The 22,108-nt window shown below is 49.9% G+C and overlaps 1 protein-coding gene across 3 annotated transcripts; it reads left to right on the forward strand.

The window, feature by feature from the left end:
* Positions 1 to 576: 576 nt before the first annotated feature.
* Positions 577 to 11,519, forward strand: SFTPB (surfactant protein B). 3 transcript variants are annotated; one of them, XM_027555534.1, is made up of 11 exons: positions 577 to 654; positions 1,232 to 1,359; positions 1,779 to 1,850; positions 2,191 to 2,316; positions 3,676 to 3,828; positions 4,040 to 4,129; positions 7,673 to 7,856; positions 7,969 to 8,129; positions 8,939 to 9,019; positions 9,768 to 9,852; positions 9,972 to 11,519. In XM_027555534.1, the coding sequence occupies exons 1-10, from the start codon at positions 591 to 593 to the stop codon at positions 9,828 to 9,830; spliced, it is 1,122 nt and encodes a 373-aa protein (XP_027411335.1). In that variant the 5' UTR covers positions 577 to 590; the 3' UTR covers positions 9,831 to 9,852; positions 9,972 to 11,519. The 3 variants fall into 3 exon arrangements, with proteins under 3 accessions (XP_027411335.1, XP_027411336.1, XP_027411337.1); XM_027555535.1 differs by having other exon boundaries at positions 11,167 to 11,519; XM_027555536.1 differs by having other exon boundaries at positions 580 to 654; positions 7,742 to 7,856.
* Positions 11,520 to 22,108: the final 10,589 nt, after the last annotated feature.

Genomic DNA, 22,108 nt, shown 5'->3' on the forward strand with positions numbered 1-22,108 from the left:
TAAACGCTCTTCTGAGCGATGCCGGCCATGTTCTCAGAGAAGCAGAGGAGTTTTCTGGAGGAAAAAATAAGGAGAGGGTTGCGGTAGGTGGCCATCTCCAGGCTCGCCCCTCCAGGGCTTGCCCCTGGTCAAGAGCCAGGCAGGAAGCTCTTAAGAGTCATTGCTCAAGAGTAGAGGAGGCCAGAGAGGCCCCAGGTAGAGAAGGGAGGGGAGTCACTCCTGCTACTCTGGTCCTGTCTCAGTTCCCCTTCTGTAACCCAGGGAGATGGGATTGGATGTGAAGGATCAAGAGCCCCCAGGTTGGAGGGAGTCCAGGCCCCTGAGAGGAAGAATGTGTGTTTGGGGGTGGGAGGGCGGCAAAGGGACCAGGGAAGATCATTGGGCAGGATATGGCAGGGTGGGGGTAGCCAGGGGGGCAGGCAGGAGTGTCACTGCTGGGAAGAGGTGGGGATCAAAGCATCTGGAGGGCTCTCTAGGGCAAAGACAAACACTGAGGTCATCGCTGCTCCCACAGAGTCCTGCCCCCACACCCCAGCCCCCAGCTATAAGGGCCCCCGCCCCAAGCAGGGTGTCCAGGCTGTGGAGGTGCCATGGCCAAGTCACACCTGCTTCCATGGCTTCTGCTGCTGCCCATACTCTGTGGTCCAGGCACTGGTGAGTCCCCCCAGCCTCCCCTTGCTTCCCCACCTTCCAGGCCTAGGGTGGAGGGGGCATTGCAAACTGCTCCACCATTCGCTGAGCCCTGGTTCTGTCCCAAGCATTATCCTTAGTCTGGACATTATCCTCATTTTAAAGAAGAGGGAGCCTTGATTCAGAGACTCTAGGGCTTGTCCAAGGTCACACAGCTGGTGGGCACCAGAGCAGGTAGAGAGCTTCCTAGGTGATGTTACAGTAAAGAACCCGCCTGCCAGTGTAGGAGATGCAAGAGACACGGGTTTGATCTCTGGGTCAGGAAGATCCCCTGAGGAAGGGCATAGCAACCCACTCCAGCATTCATGCCTGGATAATCCCTGGGACAGAGAAGCCTGGGGGGTTACAGTTCAAAGTGTCTCAAAGAGTTGGACATGACTGAAGCAACTTAGCATACACACACAGAGCAGAAGCCAGAGCTGTCTGACTCTAGCAGGTTTAAGAGCCATGCATCCCAGTAAAATTAGGTGTGGAAATTTGGGGGAGGCCAGTGCACCAGGTGTGGCATGGATCCCAAGGTTGCTCTGGCTTCAAACCACAGCTGCTGCGATCACCTATTCCCTGGCCTGTGCCCAGGGCCCCGAGTTCTGGTGTCAAAGTCTGGAGCAAGCATTGCAGTGCAGAGCCCTAGGGCACTGCCTGCAGGAAGTCTGGGGACATGTGGAAGCCGTGAGTACTACCCAAGGATGTAGGGAGACAAAAGGGCTCAGGGTAAAGGGTCCTGGGTAGACTCTGGATGTGCCTGATGGATTGGAGCCCCTGTAGGGGATAGGATGGGATGGAGTGGAATGGGATAGAATATGATGGATAGGGTGGGGTGGGATGAATGGGATGGCATGGATGGGGTGAGATGGGATGGGATGGGATGAGATGGATGGGATGCAGTGATATGGGATGGACAGGGTAGGATGAGTGGGATGGAATGAATGGGATGGAATGGGATGGACAGGGTGGGATGGAATGGGATGAATGGGATGGGGTGGGATCATGGACACTTTCCTGTGTCTTGGAGTGCCCTGTCAGCCTTAGCCACCTGAGCTGGGAGCATGCCCCCCATCACGTGCTCCACCCTGGGGCCCTCTCCTCAGGATGACCTGTGCCAGGAATGTGAGAACATCTCCCGCCTCCTCACCAAGATGGCCAAGGAGGCCATTTTCCAGGTAATGAGGCCCATACCCTGAATTGAAGCTTGGAGGTTAAGAGATGGAAGAAGAAGTGAGCCTCTTAAAGGAGCATCTCCAGGCTGGGGGTGATGCCTGGGTTTACCAGGGGTCTCCTGGTCGAGAGAGGGCTCTGGGAGTGATCTCAGCATCACAGTCGTTCCCAAGGGGAGCTACCCTTCCTGTGCCCAATCACACAGCTCCTTCAGCACCCTCCAAACTCCAGGGCCCTGGGCAAAGGCGACCAGTCAGCTAGGCAGTGGCCCCATGTCCAGGGGCTCACTTGGGGCAGACCTCAGAGAGGCCAGGCTAACAGTCCTCTCTCTGGCCTGCCTCCCAGGACTCAGTGCGCAAATTTCTGGAGCAGGAGTGCGATGTCCTTCCGCTGAAACTGTTGGCGCCCCTGTGTCGCCACCTGCTGGACACCTATTTCCCTCTGATCATTGAGCACTTCCAGAGCCATATGGTGAGGCCTGCCCACCTAGCCTCCAGGCTGCCTCCCTCACAGCCTCCATGCCTGCCCTTTCTCAGAGTTACCCCCACATATGTTACCCCAGCACACACACACACACACACACACACACACACGTGCGCGCGCGCGCCTATCCACACCCAGTCCAGGAAACTCAGTGCCCCTCAACTGGTGCCCAGATCACAGCCCCACCCACTAAGCTGTACACAGTGGGTCTGCACACTTGCAAACACCTACACACACCCTCACGCTCTTCATACAAACATACACTGGGTCACAAATCCATACTACAGACACACAATCTCAGGTAAAACTCACAGCATCCCACAAGAATAACAAATTCTACTTTGTGCTAACTCTGAGTAGGCTCCAAGCTTTAAGTCCTTAAAATACTGTAATTAAAGGAATCTTCCAACAACTGCTTCAGAGAAGTTAACACCCAAGAAGGTGTGTCCTTAGTCACCCAGCTGTGTCCGACTCTTTGCGACCCTGTGGGCTGTAGCTCACCAGGCTCCTCTGTCCAAGGAATTTTCTAGGCAAGAATACTAGAGTGAGTTGCCATTCCCTTCTCCAGGGGAACTTCTTGACCCAGGGATCAAACCCCAGTCTCCTGCATTGCAGGTGAATTCTTTACCACTGAGCCACCTGGGAAGCCTTGGTGGCTCCAGTGGTAAAGAATCTTCCTGCCAATGTAGGAGATGCAAGAGACACAGGTTCGATCCCTGGGTCAGGAAGATCCCCTGGAGTAGTTAATGGCAACAAACTCCAGTATTCTTGCCTGGAAAATTCCATGGACAGAGGAGCCTGGAGGGGTACAGTCAGTCCCATGGATACCCAAAAATACACAGATAATAATTGGTCAAGCTTTGATTTTGACCTCTGTCCTTTGAATCCACAATTCACATTCTTGATTAAGGAAAGGCAGTGCCCATGTGGTTTAATATGTGGGTCTAAAGGCTTATTACAGAAAATGCAAAAGGAATAACAATTTGCCTAAAAAAATTTGAGTTTCTCCTCCAGAAAAAGATAACAAAAACCCACATCATCTGCACACTCACACAAAAGACACAGTCTCATGTACTTAAACTCATTCATTCTCACAAACATCCATACTCACACTCATTCACACACATCCACAGACAAGTGCCCCAAAGTCCCCACATGACCTCCCTCTCTGCCTTTGGTCTCTCCCATCCCCTCCACAGAATCTTAAACCACAACCCCAAACCAGCCTGCTCCCCTCATTCCAGGCCAAAGACAGTGGCCTGGTATCTGAATCCTTGAGCCAGACTGAGCAGGAGTGGGGCTCCCTCCCCAACCCTAACCACCCCCTCACCCTGTGTTGTGTCCTAGAACCCGAAGTTCATCTGTCAGCACGTGGGCCTATGCAAGCCCAGGCACCCAGAGCCAGGGAAGGGGCCAGAGCCATGGGGCCCTCTGCTGGACAAGCTGGCCCTCCCCCTGCTGCCAGGGGTCCCCCAGGCCAAGCCTGGGCCTCAGACACAGGTGAGGTGGGGATCCAGAGCCCCAGGGCCAGAGCCGAGGCCCTGGAGGCTGGGAGCACTTGACCTGGGAGGGCCAGAGCCGGGAAGGGCACCAGCAAATACAGACAGGGCCTAAGGCTTGAGAAAGAGGAGAGGAGAAGGAGGCGAGGCTGGTGAGCAGAGCCCGGGCGAGCCTGCTGTCCAGCCTGCCTCCAGCATGATTCTTCCACCAGGACCTCTCTGAGCAGCTGTTCCCCATTCCCATCCCCTACTGCTGGCTCTGCCGGACTCTGATCAAACGGATCCAGGCTGTGATTCCCAAGGTGAGTCGTCCAGGCCACAGGGCTCCGCACTGCTCCACCTCCCCCATCCATCCTCAGAGGTTAGGAGGGGGCCATTTGTGCATTGTTCCCACCCGAGGCACCCTGCCCTCGGGCTGGGCCTCTAAGTGCCAGGACTAGAGCTTCTTCAACAATTGCGAAGCCCTCACTGTGTGCCAGGCACTATGCGTGTGTTCTCAGTCACTCAGTCGTGTCCGACTCTTTGCGACTCCATGGACTGTAGCCCACCAGGCTCTTCTGTCTATGGAATTCTCTGGGCAAGAATACTGGAGTGGGTTGCCATTCCCTTCTCCAGGGGATCTTCCTGACAAGGGATTGAATCTGCATCTCTTAGGTCTCCTGCATTGACAGGCAGATTCTTTACCTCTGTGCCACCAGAGAAGCCCTCCAGGCACTATGCCAGGTGTCAAAATACAGAAAAGAATCTAGTTGTCTTTGTGGAAATGGTGCTTTCAAGTTTTCTATTCAGCCTGAGGGTTGGAATACGTATGTATCAGAAACAAAGTGAAACAATGTTCCAGTAAAATCTATACCAAATTGCTGGGAAAGAAAGAAAAAGAGAGAAATAAAGAGGGAGAGAGAAAGGAAGAAAGAAAAAAGAGACAGAGAAAGAAAGGGAGAGAAAGAGAAAGGAAGAAAGGAAGAGAGAGGGAAAGGAGGGAAGGAAGAGGGCAAGAAAAGGTGCTTTCATTTTACAAAAGAAGAATTAGATGGACACCCCATCCCTGCCCACCCTGAGCATGGAGTCTTCCAAACTTTGTAGTGACCATCACCCGACGGCCCTGCCTTGAAATGGGGCCCAGGTGAGGAGAGACCTGCCCTGTTGGCCCTTCCAGATGGGGCCAGTATGGCTGCCTGCTCACTGAAGGCGTGTCCACCCTCCTGAGTCTGCACTGCGGGGGGAGAGATTTTTTTCAGGTAGTGATGAGTTCAGAGCAGAGAATTAAGACAGATGGAAGGAACAGTGATAGGAGAATGGGGGTGGGATGCTTGGTCAGGAAGCGTCCCTGAGGTTGAGACCTGGGGAACAACTAAAACCAATGGGCAAAGGGTCTTAAGCAGAATGAGCTTGGGCTGCAGCGCGCAGCCTGCAGGGAGAGATTGAGAAGGGAGCAGAGGGTAGGCCAAGTGAAGGGACACCAGGCTTTGCTCCGCTTCTTCTTTTTTTACAATTTTACTTATTTATTTATTTTTGGCTACACCGGGTCTTTGTTGCTGCACAGGCTTTTCTCTAGCTGCAGGGCTCAGGCTTCTCATTTTGGTGGCTTCTCTTGTTGCAGAGCACAATAGTTGCAATAGTTGTGGCGCATGGGCTTAGTTGCATGTGGGATCTTCTTGGGGAAGGGAGCGAACCCGTGGCTCCTGGATTCTTTACCACTCAGCCACCAGGAAAGCCCTGGGCTTTCTTCTGAAGGCAGTACACAGCTGTGGAAGGGTTTCAGGCAGGAGGAGCCATGACTGGATTTACACTTTAGCAAGATCTCTCTCCTGGTGTTTGAAGATAGTATCAGGCAGAAGGGAGAGAAGAATGAGAGCAAGGCGAGTCCTTAGGAGACCATGGCAGGGAGCTCGGTAGGCCTGGAACTAGCAGGGGGACTGGGGTCTGTCTGGGAGGTGGGCTCTGCAGGACTCGGTGATGGAGGGGACCAGGGGCGTGAAGACAAGTGGGGAGTCAGCCATGATTCTATGGACTTTGGCTTGAGTGACAGGCTCTTTGGAATGCCCCCCACCCCCACTGAGATGGGTGGATTTAAGAAGAAACATGTCTGGGCAGAAAAATTAGGACTTCTCTCCTGGCCGTGATAAGTTCGAGTTGCCTGTATAACATACAGGAGGAGGCGACAAGCAGGCAGCCTGCCTGGTCACTGGCCAGGTCCAGAGACGTCAGTCTGAGAGTCATGGCTACAGACAAGATTTAAATCCAGGGATGTGGGGTGGACCAGGTGGAGGAAGAGGAAAAAGCCAGCAAAAGAGCCTGAGGAGGGACAGCCAGGGAGGTGTCCTTGGCTGTCCTGATGCTGAGGGACAGCAGGGGCTTCAGGCAGGAACAGGGCCCAGGCCAGCCTGCCACATACCGGTCCTTTCTTTAAAATTGAAGTATGCTGCTGCTGCTAAGTTGCTTCAGTCATGTCCGACTCTGTGACCCCATCCATAGACGGCAGCCCACCAGGCTCCCCTGTCCCTGGGATTCTCCAGGCAAGAACACTGGAGTGGGTTGCCATTGCCTTCTCCAATGCATGAAAGTGAAAAGTGAAAGTGAAGTCGCTCAGTCGTGTCCGACTCTTAGCGACCTCATGGACTATAGCCTACCAGGCTCCTCCTTCCATGGGATTCTCCAGGCAAAAGTACTGGAGTGGGGTGCCATTGCCTTCTCCGAAAATTGAAGTATAGTTGATGTACAAGGCTTCCTGATGGTTCAGCAGGTAAAAATCTGACTCAGGAGGTGTAGGTGCGATCCCTGGGTCGAGAAGATCCCCTAGAGGAGGAAGTGACAACCCACTCCAGTATTCTTGCCTGAGAAATCCCATGGATTGAAGAACCTGGCAGGCTACAGTCCACAGGGTCACAAAGAGTCAAACACAACTGAAGCAACTGGGGACACACACACAAACATAGTTGATATAAATATTATATAACTCACAAGTGTACAATATAATGATTCACAACTTTCAAAGGTTATACTCCATCTATAGTTATTATAAAATATTGGCTACATTCCCTGAGATGTGCAGTAGATCCTTGTAGCTTATTTCACGTATGAAAGGCAGGAACAGGGAGGGCCCAGACCAGCCTGCCACATACCGGTCCTTTCTTTAAAATTGAGGTATGCTGCTGCTGCTAAGTTGCGTCAGTCGTGTCCGACTCTTTGACCCCATAGACGGCAGCCTAGCAGGCTCCCCCATCCCTGGGATTCTCCAGGCAAGAACACTGGAGTGGGTTGCCATTGCCTTCTCCAATGCATGAAAGTGAAAAGCCAATTCTTTACATGAATTGGCTGAATGAATAAAGAAGTGGAGGCATAAGGGTGCCTGCATTCTGTCTCCTTGCTCTTCAGCAGGGAGGTTGTGTTTGGAATCAAGGGTGGGGTGGGGTGAGGTTGGGTGGGGGAACTCCTTACTTCCCCATGGGCCTCCTGAAACCAGGGACTTCTTGACTCTGGGAGCCACAGACAGGAGCTTGTCCACCTGTGGGGGAAGCATGGCACCGCCAGGTCAGGAGGGAGAAGACTCGGGTTGGTTCTGCCTCTGCCCCAGGCTGTCATGTGGCCTGAGCAGTGTCTACCTCTCTGGAAAACTTTGGAATTTCAACAATTCCAGAGTCTTTGAAGTCAGAGTGGGGGTCTGTGGCCTGGTTCTCGCACCAGCGCAGTGACTCTGGACAAGTCCCCTGGACTCCCTGATGTTCAGCGTCTACCTGCAAGCAGCGTAGTAATTCTCCAAGGCCCCCAGGGAAGGTCTGCAAAGCACCTTGAGCAGGTCTTTCGGGGGAAGGTCCCACTCTGTCCTTTCTCGGCCCCCACCCCAGGGTGTTCTGGCCATGACTGTGGCCCAGGTGTGCCACGTGGTCCCCCTGCTGGTGGGCGGCATCTGCCAGTGCCTGGTTGAGCGCTACTCGGTCATCCTCCTGGACACGCTGCTAGGCCGCATGCTGCCCCAGCTGGTCTGCGGCCTCGTCCTCCGGTGCTCCAGTGAGGACAGCGCTGGCCCAGGTGAGCCTGCCGCCCCAGCCCCTGCCCATCACCCGCTCCCATCCCCTCCCCTTCTCGGGTCCATCTGCACTGCCCCAGTGAGAACAGGAATGAGGCTGTTTGTTCTCTCTAGCCCTCCCTGCCCTGGGGTCCGTGCCTGGAGAATGGCTGCCACAAGACTCTGACTGCCAGCTCTGCATGTTTGTGACCACCCAGGCAGGGAACAGCAGTGAGCAGGCCACGCCACAGGCAATGCGCCAGGCCTGCCTGGGCACCTGGCTGGACAGGCAAAAGGTGAGGGGCAGGCATGCAGTGGGGCTTGGGACCCAGGGGCTGCCTGAGGTGGAGGGTTGGGTCCAAGACAGGTTTCCCAGAGACACACAGAGTGGTCTGGACCTCTGCCCTTAAGGTGCTCAGACGCAGACAGGATGCAGGACAAACAATGATGTGGTTGTAACTTAGGGCAAAAGGTCAGGAGACGTCTCTGGCCCAGGGGCACGGGCTCAGGAGGACAGCAGGCCTCGTCATGGACCTGGAGAGAGGCCTGGTCACCTGCCAGGAGATGAGTAATGGCGGGCCAGCTGAGCAAGAGAAGGCCTGGCCTCCTCTCCAGGTCCCAGTCCTGTCCCTGCCCCGGGGCTCCTCCCGGTGTGACTCAGTGGGGACCAAGCCACCAGCAGGAGAGGCCTGGGACTGGGGTCCCAGAGCCCTGATGTTCTCTGAGAGTGGGTGACACGCCTGCTGACTCTTGGAGAAGGCTGCTTCCCGCAGAGGGCTCCCCTCATGAGGTCTCTAGGACCAGATGAACTTCAGGGTGGCTTCCAGAACTGAAATGGAGAGGGGAGGGAAGGATGGGGCCAAGATTCTGCCCCTCAGTCTCCATCTCTGAAGTCCCTGGTTTTCCTGAAGGAAACCCCCATTTCCACCCAGCAGCTTGTTCAGTCTTACAGCCAGAGCTGCTCACTGAGGGCTGAGGGCTGGACCTACACCAGGCCCAGGGAGCTCTGAGAGGATCCACATAAGTGGGGAGGCCAGACGTTAAGGCAGGAGGGCCCTGCCCCGGGCCTGGGTTCACCCAGCCCTGTGTCTGTCTCCTCCCTCAGTGTGAGCGGTTCGTGGAGGAGAACGCGCCCCGGCTGCAGACTCTGGTGTCCAGTGGCTGGGATGCCCACATGGCCTGCCAGGTATGCTAACCCCTGCCAGCTGGTTCCAGGACTTGCCTCAGCCCCCAGAGTCCTCCCCTACCCCCGCCCCAGTCCATAGTTCTCAGTGCAGGGCAGCCCCCGGAGTGCCAGCCCACATGCTGCCTGGACCCAACCCTCCACCTTGGGAGGTGTCCTCCTATAAAGACAAGGCAGTCTCAGAGAAGTCAAGAAAAAGCCACAAAAGGATGAAAAGGGAGGAGTATGGGAAGGAAGGGGCTTCCCAGATGGTGCTACTGGTAAAGAACCTGCCTTCCAATGCAGGAGATCTGGGTTCAATCCCTGGGTCGGGAAGACGCCCTGGAGAAGGGAATGGCAACCCACTCCAGTATTCTTGCCTGAAGAATCCCATGGACAGAGGAGCTTGGCGGGCTCCAGTCCAGAGGGTCGCAAAGAGTCAAACAGGACTGAAGGGACTGAGCGCATGGGAAGGGGGGGCAGCTTTAACGAGTGTGGTTTGATGTGTTTTCGGGGATGGGGGTTGTTCACTGAGCAGTGTGTGCTTAGTGGGGGTGGGGGCGGGTACATATTGTGTGTCCTCTGGCTCCACACCCTGAAGGCCTGTGGCTTGGAGGGTGGCCTGAGGGATCAAGAAGGTCACACCAAGAGCTCTCGTCAGGTGGCAGGTGGAGTGAGAGCTGCCCCTACAGGGGTGGGGGAGCCTCCCCAACCTCTTAGAGCTGGGAATCAGGGGTGCAAGGCTCAGGGCCCTAATACTGTCCCATGGCAGGCCCTGGGGACATGTGCGGCTCCGTTCAGTCCTCTCCAGTGTGTCCACAGCCCCCACTTCTGATGAGAATGCACAGCCATGGCAGGTGAGTCCAGACTCCCATTGACGGAATGGGGGGACGGCCCTGCCCCCATCGGGAGGCGGGGCTCTTCTGTCCCCAAGCAGAAAGAGGCAGCCTCCGATCTTCCATCCTGCTCCTCACAGGCTGAACTCAAGGCTCCTGAGGGCCCCGGCACCGCCATCTTGACTGTCCTCTCTCAAAACCGCTCACCCTCCTGCCCAGAATCCCCGTGGTGTTCAGTGCCAGGCCCAGCTCCTGGCTCGCTGGCCCCACCCTCCAGCCCAGAGGGGAGCTTCCGTGCCCGACCATGGCTTTCCCCTCACAGACCACCCTCTGCACTCACTGATCCTTAGTACCAAATGTGCTTGCACCAAGCCCTGCCTTTCCTGAAACTCAGGGGACACCAGACATTGCTCCCCAAAGACGCCAGGAACTCCTCCATCGCCTGACTCCTCCTACCTGAGACTCCTCCCTCTCTCCCTCAATGCCACTGGGTCAGAGGTGACCCCTTAGGACAGAGGGGCAGGTCAGAGGCAGCCTCCATGCCAGGTGCCTCCGGAAAGGGAAGCGCCCCTGAGAACAGACCCGGCAACTTCACAGTTCTGTCCAGAGCAAGACGCCCAACACGAAGGTCATGTATTCATCTCTTTTCACTCGTTTTTTTACAATGCAATGAGTACCTGTGACCAGGCCACATTCTCGGAGCAAGGGCTAGAGGTGTGAATAAAACAGTGAGCCCCACCTCCACCCTCCTGGAGCTTACTCTCCAGGGCCCATCTGCGGGTGGAGGGGAGTCCAGCCTGCTCCAGAGACCCTCGAGAATCACAAGCCCCTGGGGGAGATGGTGGGGAGGAAGTGTCTGTAACAATTCAGACCCTCCCTGCAGGGACATGTTTAATGTCATTCCTCCCCATTGATGGCAGCTGCTGGGGCCAGAGGGCGGGGGCGGGGGTCAGGGAGCTGCCAGAAAGAGCTGTGCCTTCAGGCCCTACTGAAACAGGAAGAGGATTGGTTGGCACAGAAGGCCTGGGCTCTGGTCTGAACTCTACCAGCCCCTGGCCGTGGGTCCCCAGCCAAGACACACCACCTCTCTCTGGCCCTCACTCTTCTCAACGACAAAGGCAGAGCTGGGAGAGGTGGTCTTCAGGACTCTCCATATGACAAGACCCCACCTCTGGCTTCCTGCCCTGCCCACACTGAGAAGAAGCATGGGCTTCATTCCCATGCACCCCTTCCCCATCTCCTTTCCTCCAAAGGCTCTGAGGCTGGTAGGCCACAGGCCTGCAGATTGTGCCTTCGGTCCTGGGTCAGCCTGGTATGTCTTATCTCTAACCACAGCCTGGAACCAGAGGCACTTCCGTCCACTTTGTGAGTGAGGGGTGGCCAAGGCCTCGTCTTCTGGACAAGGAATGCAGATGGGGCTTCCGGCCCAGGGCCACCTGCACATCCCACCAGTGCCAGCCCAACTCTCACCACACCCCCAGCACTGGGCTGATGGGACCTTGTCGTGGGCCCCCAGTCCTTCTCTAAGTCCTGGCATCAAGAGGACAGCGGAGGGAGAATCCTGTGCTGGCGTCACTCCCATCTCCATGTGCATGAGATGCTAGCTTTTACAATCACTCTGCTAACGCTTTCACAAAATTAAGAATTCGGAAGAATAAAAGTGGGAACAGAAAGTCCCAGAAAAGACAGACACGTGAAATCCTTAAACTTTTTTTAAACATCAGGAAATCCCTGGTGTGGTCGAAAGCGGGCACAGCGGGGCTCAATCCTGGTGGAAGGTGATTGGGCACGTTTGTATGTGAATGTTTTCCTGTTGCTTTTTGTTACGACGTAAAAGGGGGTTTTCTTTTTATCTTTTTGTATGGTTGTTGTTCAGTCGTGTGTGACTCTTTGCAACCCCATGGACTGCAGCACTGTTGAACTTGCAACTTTTGTTAGAAATGTGAGGGTGGCTTGATTTCCTGCTGTGATTTATCTCCTCAAAGCTCGCTTGGGGCTGGGCACACTGAGGATTGGTTCCCAGGTAATAGAGCGTCTGTAACGAAGCCAACAAAGTGCCATCTCCTTGTCCTGAAAGGAAACACACTGCCCTTTAAGATGCTGCAGAAGCCACAGCCCCTCCCTGAATGTAAGCCAGGCTGGGGGCTGCCTCACTCTGCTCCGTGTTGGCGAAAGAGATGTCCATGTCGCCTCTTCCTCCTGTCACTGCTTCCAGCCTGATCCCTACCTGTGACCCCGCCCCCACCAAAGAGTCCTTCCACTGAGATGAGTTAGGGTGCCCCAAACTCAAAATATACCCTGCAAAATTAATCTTCAGCATCACAGACCTAAATGCCTGAAAGTGTCCCTTCACTTAGAACTTTTGTCATTATATTTCCTATCATAAAAGAAATGCATGTTTGGAAAGGATCCTGATGCTGGGAAAGACTGAGGCCGAGAGGAGAGAAGGGGACAACAGAGAATGAGAAAGTTGGATGGCATCACTGACTCAACAGACATGAGTCTGAGCAAACTCAGGGATATAGTGAAGGACAGGGAAGCCTGGTGTGCTGCAGTTCATGGGGTCGGACACGACTTAGCGACTGAGCAACAATAACCACATGTTTATTGTAGAAAATTCAGAAACTGCAGATGAAAAAAGGGTAGAAATCACCCACAATCCTACCAGTCCCAGGAGACAGCTATAGCAGATGGAGACTTTGCCCCTGAACTACAGACTTTTTCAGTCCATCTGGCTATACTCTGGCTCTACCCTGAATGGCTCCACTGTTCAAGCAGGGAAAGCTTATTATACAACCTGCTGTTGAGGCAGGGATGATGGACACAAACCCTTGGCCTCCGAATTTGAAGTTTTAAAGAAGTCTTTTTGTAAATCTATAGTGGACTTTTGTCTTGAATGCCATCACTTAAATTACAAGTTTGATCTCTCTGAGACAAAGAGTGTTTTACATTTTGAAAAAAGCTTGGTTGGGAAGATGAAGATCTACAGCCTGGAGGAGAGGAGGCATTAACTGTTAACCCTGAAAACAAGCATAAGAATGAGCTCCTGATAACCAAAGAGGAGGCTTCATTCAAAAGGTCAGGAACTGGGACTTCCCTGGTGGCCCAGTGGTTAATAATCTGCCTTGCAATTCAGGGGATGCAGGTTCGATCCCTCATCAGGGAACTAAGATCCTACATGCCATGGAGTAACTAAGCCTATACACTGCAGCTACTGAGCCCACACACTCTGGAGCCCATGTGCCATGACGAAAGATCCCACATGATGCAATGAAAATCCCACGTGCCACAACTAAGACCCAATGCAGCCAAATAAATAAATGTTTAAAAAAAAGATCAGGAGCTGATCAGCTGTGGGAGGAGAGAATTGGCAGGAAGAGCCTACAGCTGAGACGCAGGAGTCTCTGAGATGTGTTCAGCACCCTGCACTCCAAAAGAAGGTGGGAAGGAGAAGCCCTAGGAGGGGTTAGGGCCCCAGTGCATGGGGGTCTTGTTCTTCAGTTGCCAGGGTATGGACTGAGGAGGACACATCAGAGTGGACTCTGGGAGGGACCTAGGTAGGAGGGCTTGGGAGCCACCTCAGAGGGAGCCCCTCAGTCAGTCAGTTCAGTTTAGTCACTCAGTCATGTCTGACTCTTTGCAACCGCATGGACTGTAGCATGCCAGGCTTCCCTGTCCATCACCAACTCCAACACATCGCTGCTAATTGCTCCATGCTTTTTTTTTTCATAAAACATTTTTGTTTTTTAAAGCAACTATTATCAACAATGTTGTGAAGAATAAAAATCCTGGCAGTAACGTCTTTGTTTACCAGTCCAATTATTTCATTAGAATCAATTCCAACTCCAGGAGCCTGCTCAAACTTATGAGGTGATGCCATCCAACCATCTCATCCTCTGTTGCCCCCTTCTCCTCCTGCTTTCAATCTTTCCCAGCATCAAGCAAGGTCTTTTCCAATGAGTTGGCTCTTCACATCAGGTGGCCAGAGTATTGGAGTTTCAGCTTCAGCATCAGTCCTTCCAATGAATATTCAGGACTGATTTCCTTAAGGATTGACTGGCTTGATCTCCTTGCAGTCCAAGGGACTCTAAAGAGTCTTATCCAACACCACCATTCAAAAGCATTAATTCTTCAGAGCTCAGTTTTCTTTATAGTCCAACTCTCACATCCATACATGACCACTGGAAAAACCATAGCTTTGACTAGATGGACATTTATCAGCAAAGTAATGTCTCTGCTTTTTAATATGCTGTCTAGGTTGGTTCATAACTTTTCTTCCAAGGAGCAAGTGTCTTTTAATTTCATGGCTGCAGTCATCATCTGTAGTGATTTTGGAGCCCAAGAAAATAAAGTCTGTCATTGTTTCCATTGTTTCCCCACCTACTTGCCATGAAGTGATGGGGCAGATGCAATCATCTTTGACTTGATACAGAAGAGCAGCACACCCCATAGCCCAGAGGCCATCAGGATGGGCTCTATGCTTTTTTCCTAACAAGATGTATGGGCTCACAAGAGCCCACCGTTGGCGACAAAGCAGTGAATGTTTCAAAGACCTGGAGAGGATTAGAAGCCATACTTGTGCAGCCAACACGAGATAGCAAAGACAGGCAAGATGAGTGACATTTGGTGGCAGGGACCTGGAGGGCCCAGGAGAGCACAGTTGCCAACATTTCTCCTCAAGACAGTGTAATCTGTCAACCAGTCTCAGGGGAAACAAAAGGAGGGCTCAGTGGGTAGTCACCCAAGATGAGCTGGCTGCATTTTAAACAAGAAGGGACTGGGTTGTTTTCAAATGGGAATATTAAGTGTGAGGAACTTACAAGCCAAAACGAGTTCAGTTATAGAGAAATAAAGACAATTATGGTTATGTCCCCCTGCTTAATAACTGAAGTTTTAAATCTATAACACAATCATTGTAACATTTATAACATATATAACATATTATTCCAAACCTTTCCCCACACGTACAAAGATAGATATAACAGATTTACAAATATGGGAATACCCTATACACACTGTTTTGTAAACTACTTTGCTCATTTAAAATAATCTTTCCTATAAAATTAACAACAAAGACCTACTATATAGTACAGGGAACTATATTCAATATCTTATAATAACCTAGAATGGAAATATGAAAGAGTATATATATATATGTGTGTGTGTGTGTGAAACTAGCACATTGTAAATCAACTATACATCAATCAAGGAAAGTAAACAATTTTTTAAATTAAAAAAAAAATCTTTTCATGTTAATAAATATAGATACCTATCATCACTGCTCCATGCTTTTTTTGACAAAAACTCCTTGTTTTTTAAAACAACTATTATCAACAATGTTGTGAAGAATAAAAATCCTGGAAGTAATATCTTTGTTTACCAGTCCAATTACTTCCTTAGAATCAATGCCAAGACATGAAATTCTGGGGACAAAAACTATGTACATCTTTACTTCTAATATAGCCTGTGTTATCAGTCTGGCTCTGTGCCAGCCATACCAATTTCTGCCTCAACAGTAAACGAGTGCCTTTTTTCCACTCTCATCAACCCTGAATATTAGCAATCTTTCAAATCTTTGCTAAAGTTTAAAAGACCTCTAGTTATTCTAATTTGCATTTCTTTGGTTACTAAGTAAACTATTTTTAGCATGTTTTTTGGCCATTTATATTTCATCTTTCATGAAATGCCTATTTGGGTTTTTGGCCTGATTTTCTTTTTTTTTAATTAATTGATTAATTCTTGGCTGCACTGGGTCTTCGTTGATTCCACTTGCTTTCTCCAGTTGCTATGAGGAGGGGCTACTCTTTGTTGCGTGCACAGGCTGCTCGTTGTGGTGGCTTCTCTTGTTCCGGAGCACAGGGCTTCAGTAGTTGTGGCTCATGGGCTCTAGAGCACAGGCTCAGTGGTTGTGGTGCACGGGCTTAGTAGCTCTGTGACATGTGGGATCTTCCCAGACCAGGAATCAAACCCATGTTCCCTCTATGGCAAGCGGACTCTCATCCACTGCGCCACCAGGGAAGTCCCTTGCCTGATTTTATACCAGGATGTTCTTTTTATTATCTTGCCAGTAAAAATATATCAGGTATATTTATTTATTTATTGTCCCGTACACTGCAAATTTTTCCCTTGTATAGATCTTTCAAATTTGGGATGCGTTTTCCACATGTTGTGACATCCAGCTAAGAAAGCATGGATTTCACTTCTTTCCCATCTGCAATTCCAACTGGCCAGAGTTTGAGGTCTCCAAACAAGAAGCATCTGCTGAAATCACAGCTGTAAAGACACATGAGCCCAGACCCCTGTTCAGACAGTCGTGGTGGAAGCCTACCACATATCCCCCACAAAGGACTGCAAGCTACGGCACACAGGACATGACAGTCAGCCTGAACAGTGGTCCCCAGCATTTCAGACACCTGCATCTACTGTCAACACCTTTGTTGCTGTTGTTCAGTTGCTAAGTCGTGTCCGACTCTTTGTGACCCCATGGACTGCAGCACCCCAGGCTTCCTTGTCCTTCAGTATCTCCTGGAGCTTGCTCAAACTCATGTCTATTGAGTCGGTGATGCCATTCAACATCTCATCAACACCTTGGGAGCGGTGTAAAGAGACCAGAAAAAAAAAAAAAATCATCTGTGCAAAAGAAGGCTACAGAGAACACACACTCAGCACTATGCCATTTGCTTAATGGACACTATTAGTCATTGACTCCAAGGTGTCAAGCATTTCCCTAGAAAGTGAAAGTGTTCTCAGTCATGTCCGACCCTTTGCGACCCCATGGATTGTAGTCCACCAGGCTCTTCTGTCCACAGAATTCTCCAGCCAAGAAAACTGGAGTGGGTGGCCATTTCCCTTCTTCAGGGATATTCCTGACCCAGGAATCAAAGCCAGGTCTTTCTGCATCAAAGGCAGATTCTTTACAGCCTGAGCCACCTATGACTAGGCACAAAAGAAAGTTTCTGTCTGCTTTTTTGGAAGTTAGAGTCTAGTTGAGGACGCAGACATTAATCGCAGAATCACAGAAAACAAAATGGGAAACTTCAGGTGCCATCAATTAGAGCTATGCAGGGTATTGAGCAGACACAAAGGCCAGAGAGGTGAATGAAGAGTGGCAAAAAGAGAGCACCCCACGCAGAGGAAGCAGATGGCACAAAGGCCTGGTATCTGGTGGTACATTTGAGCAACAGAATGAAAGCCAGTGAGTCTGGGAATTAAGATCAGGATAAAAGTCCCGAGAGGTGAGACTAGAGAGGCTAAGGATTTCAGTCTGTATTGTAAAAGCCAAGAAGTGTCTTAAGAGGGAGATCAGGGTGTGGGGAACAAATGATTCAGTTAGACTTGTGCTTTACAAGATTACCCTAAGTGCATGTGGGGAGAAATTTGGCAATCACAAACTTCAGACAATCATAAACTTAATCAGATGCTGACTCCAGTGGAAGATGTTGTCCCAGACGTATCAGCATCTTTACTGACCCAGCATCATCTTTGCTGATACTGCATATCTACTGATTTGGCATCTTTACTGATACAGCACAGCCTCTGCCACTTTGTATGCCTCATCCTCCATGCTAGTTTATAAAGGTCCTCAGAAGTCATGTGCTTCTCCCTGGTGGGGCCAACAGTGTACCTTCACATTTGTGCATAAGAATGATGTCAATTTTCCCACTCTCTATCATCAAAAGTCTACAGACATCTTGATCATTTTGATACCCCACAAAACTTAACAGAAGTCCACTATATTGATGACACGGGATGTCATAACATCCAAGAAGCAGGAAGTATCAAGTATTTTATTATTTATTTCAATTTTATTTATTTTTGGCTGTACTGGGTCTTTGGCTACACACAGGCTTTCTCCAGTTGTGGCGAGCAGGGGCTACTCTCTGGTTGCGGTGAACAGCATGGACTCTAGAATGCAGGACCAGCAGTTGTGGCAGGTGGGCTCAATAGTTGCAGCTCAAGGGGTTAGGTGTCCCATATGGAATATTACCAGGAATATTACCAGGGAACGAATCCATGTCCCCTGCATTGGCAGGTGGATCCTCAACCATCCTGTATCAAGTATTTTTAAATGTCTTGGTGAGACATACACAATGGCAAAAACCCACACAATATTGTAAAGCAATTTATCCTCCAATTAAAAATAAAATTTAAAAAATAAGACACACACAAACAAGAGAATGGGATTTAACCCCAATACAATTCAGGGACGGTCACCTCAGTGAAGTTTCTTGGGGTCAGTGGTTGAAAGTATGCAAAGCAGCTCCATAAAGGTGCTGGACCTCATGTGACCTAACACACAGACACACACACAGGCGATTCAGTAGGACATTTGAGTTTTGGAGACAACACATATCACATTTGAGTGTGCTATTTTGATCGATCTAGGAGTCACTTGCAGCTGTATAACTGTAGCTTCATGGAGACCAGAAAAAGAGAAGATTCTGCAGTAAATTTAGGTGGCAGAACAGATACTCCAGTACTTGGGCCTTATTACCCAGGAAATCTATGATATCTTGAAGTGTTCATGGCAAGCAGGAATGCTGTATGGAGCCTCCAGCAAGGACCAGTAGGAGAATCACAGTGCAGAACTCCAGGATTTTGGAGCAAGGCTATGCCCTTTTCTGCAAATACTTATTCTCCTTTAAGAAATAGTTTATGGCAAGTGGTGGAGATGGAGCACCTAACAACAGGACATCAAGTGGTCATGGAGCCTGGCCCTCCCATCATGAACTGTCAGGCTGCCGTCTGACACCTTGCCACGCTGGGCATGTGTCAACCTAGCACACAAGACCAAGCTCAGACAGGGCCAAAGGCCCAAGTTAACATGAGAAGAGCCCTTAAAAAAAAAAAAAAAAAATTTCTGTGCTGGTCTCCATTGCTGTTGCACAGGCTTCTCACTGTGGCAGCTTCTCTTGTTGCAGAGCACAGGTTCTAGGGTGCCCAGGCTCAGCAGCTGTGGTACACTGGCTTAGTTGCCCGGCAGCACGTGGAATCTTCCCAGACCAAGGATCAAACCCATGTCCTCTGCATTGGCAAGTGGATTCTTATCCACTGAGCCACCAGAGAAATCCTTGAGCAGATTCCTGATACAACTCCTGTTCCATTGCCTCCTGGGGTGTTCCTTCAGGTCAGTTGGCCAAGAAAAGACAAAACTCAAGCCAGGTTTATGGATGGATCTGTACATTATGCTGGTACAACCAGTAAGCGGACAGTTGCAGCACTTCATCCCCACTCAGGGTGACACTGAAAGACAGAAATAAAGGAAAATCCTCTAGTGGCCATACCTCAAGCAATATATTTGGTTGTTCACTGTTTGGAGTGTGAGATGGCCAGAAGAACAGATCTAGACTAATTCAGAGGCATTTGCCAATGATTTGGCTGGATGATCAGAATTCAGAAGGCATAGGATTATAACATTAGTGAAAAAGAAGACTGGGGAAGAGGTATATGGACGGACAACTTGAGTAAGACTATTCACAATAATAGTTGTGTTCCATATGAATGCCCACCAAAAGGCATCTGCTGCATTAGAGATCCGTAATAGTCAGGGGTACACAAGTGAGATGCTTCGTGGATGTCACCAGCACTTCTTCCTCCAGCCGTCCCTAGCACTTGCTCAGTGACCTCATGAGCTATGGTGGCAAGGACAGAGACTATGCATGGGTTCAACAATACAGGCTATTGTGATCTGAGTTGTACTTGTATTGTTGTTCAGTCACTCAGTTGTGTCTGACTCTTTGCGACCCCATGGACTGCAGCATGCCAGGCTTCCCTGTCCTTCATGTCCTGGAGTTTGCTCAAACCCACGTCCATTGAGTTGATGATGCCATCCAACCATCTCATCCTCTGTTGTCCCCTTCTCCTCCTGCCCTCAATCTTTCTTTCCCAGCATCAGGGTCTTTTCCAATGAGTCAGTTCTTCACATCAGGTGGCCAAATTATTGGAGCTTCAGCTTCAGCAACAGCCCTTCCAATGAATATTCAGGGTTGATTTCCTTTAAGATTGATTGGTTTGATCTCCTTGCAGTCCAAGGGACTCTCAAGAGTCTTCTCCAGCACCACAGTTCAAAAGCATCAATCCTTCAGCGCTCAGCCTTCTTTATGGTTCATCCTTCACATAACTACTGTGAGTACATGACTACTGGAAAAAACCATAGCTTTGACTATATCGACCTTCGTTGGTGAAGTGATATCTCAGCTTTTTAATATGCTGTCTAGGTCCGCAGATCTGGATCTAATTTGCAAGTCCAGCGATTAACACTGAGTGCCCAGTATGGCCACTATTCCTTATGGGGATTGGCCAGCCACCTGGTGCCAGGCTGATTACCATCTTCCATTATTGAAGGAGCAGAGGTCCAACCTCAGAGGAATAGAAATGTTGTTTTGGATACGGATTTACCTTCCCTGCCCATGTTTCTACCAGCACCACCATCTATGGACTCTCAGAATGCCTTATCATCATGACATTCCACACAGCATTGTATGTGATCAAAGAATTCTTCTTTATAACAAAGCAAGCACAGCAATGGGCTCATACCCATAGGATTAACTGGACTTACCACATACATGTCATCTGAAAGTGGGTAGCCTAATTGAAAGAATCACCAGAGAACTGCCTGGCGGTCCAGTGGTTTAGGACTTAGTGCTTTTACTGCCAAAAGCCTGGGTTCAATCCCCAGTTGTGGAACTAAGATCCCACAAGCCACACAGCACAGCCAATTAAAAATAAATGAGCAAATAGGTCCTAAAACAAACAAACAAAAAAGTTACAGTACCGTAGTGCTTGTTCTGGAGAAGGCAATGGCACCCCACTCCAGTACTCTAGCCTGGAAAATCCCATGGATGGAGGGGCCTGGTAGGCTGCAGTCCATGGGGTTGCGGAGAGTCAAACACAACTGAGCAGCTTCACTTTCACTTTTCACTTTCATGCATTGGAGAAGGAAATGGCAACCCACTCCAGTGTTCTTGCCTGGAGAATCCCAGGGATGGCGGAGCCTGGTGGGCTGCCGTCTATGGGGTCGCACAGAGTCGGACACGACTAAAGTGATTTAGCAGCAGCAGCAGCAGCAGTGCTTGTTATACGGGATGTAATATGTGCTTTGAATCAGAGACCACTGTATGGTGTTCTTTCCCCTGTAGCCAAAATATTAATACATGGGCCTAGAAAATACATGGGTGTCAGAGTGACTCCTCTACTGCTCCTAATAGACTTCTCACTGAATTTTCGCTTCCAGTCCCAACAATTGAAAGCCCCACTGGTTTGGGGATCTTAGTTCCCAAAGAAGGAGTTCCCCACTAGAACACGCAATGGTTCCACTGAATTGGAAGATGAGATGACCACCTGGACATTTTAAGCTCTTTATGCTAGTGAACCAACAGATGGCCAGGGGGTGGGGGGAGTACAGTGGGAGAGTATAACCTGTATTTGTCTGAATGACTGATCCTGATTACCAAAGGGAAACTGAGTTGCTTCTACACAACGGAGGTAAGATGGACTATGTTAAATGTGCCTGCATGCTCAATTGCTAGGTCATGTCCAACTCTTTGCGACCCCATGGACTGTAACCCACCAGGCTCCTCTCCCCATGGGATTTCCCAGGCAAGAATACAGGAGTGAGTTGCCAGTTTCTTCTCCAGGGAATCTTCCCAACCCAGGGATTGACTGGAGTCTCCTGCATTGGCAGACGAATTCTTTACCACTAAAACACCAGGGAAGCCCATGTACAATAGCAAAGGTTAATGAAAAACTACAACAAGCAAAATGGGGGTTGGGGGGGGTGGGCCGGATGATTAAGGAGCCAGGCCCTTAGAGACTGATGATTCCGGTCATTGCACCAGGTAAATAACCTAAATATTTAACCTAATTTAAATAACCTAAACAAAAAAAAAAAGAGAGAGAGAGAGAAAAAAAAAATAAAAAAAAAACAAAAATAAGATAGAATGAAACTTCTAGAATCAATAATTATTTTCAGGGCAAGAAATTATTTTACTAGGTCCCAAACATTCTGATATCAATAAAATACTGTTTTAGCAATGTAAAAAAAAAAAAAAAAATAATAACCTAAATAGCTGCGGTTTGAACTAAGAGCAGAGTAAACACAGAGCTGTGGTGGAAGAAGCAAGCATTGGTATCAATCACGGCATGGTGACCACTTACAGAAATGAGGACTCTAAGTAGCTTTACTCATTTTCTAATTGCTTGTTACATGTACATGACAATCTGTATGTACTAACCATTTTTTCTCTTCTTCCCATTTTTAAGTTACCTTGTTAACTCT

This window comes from Bos indicus x Bos taurus, chromosome 11, assembly GCF_003369695.1.
Source record: "Bos indicus x Bos taurus breed Angus x Brahman F1 hybrid chromosome 11, Bos_hybrid_MaternalHap_v2.0, whole genome shotgun sequence".
Taxonomy (NCBI): domain Eukaryota; kingdom Metazoa; phylum Chordata; class Mammalia; order Artiodactyla; family Bovidae; genus Bos; species Bos indicus x Bos taurus.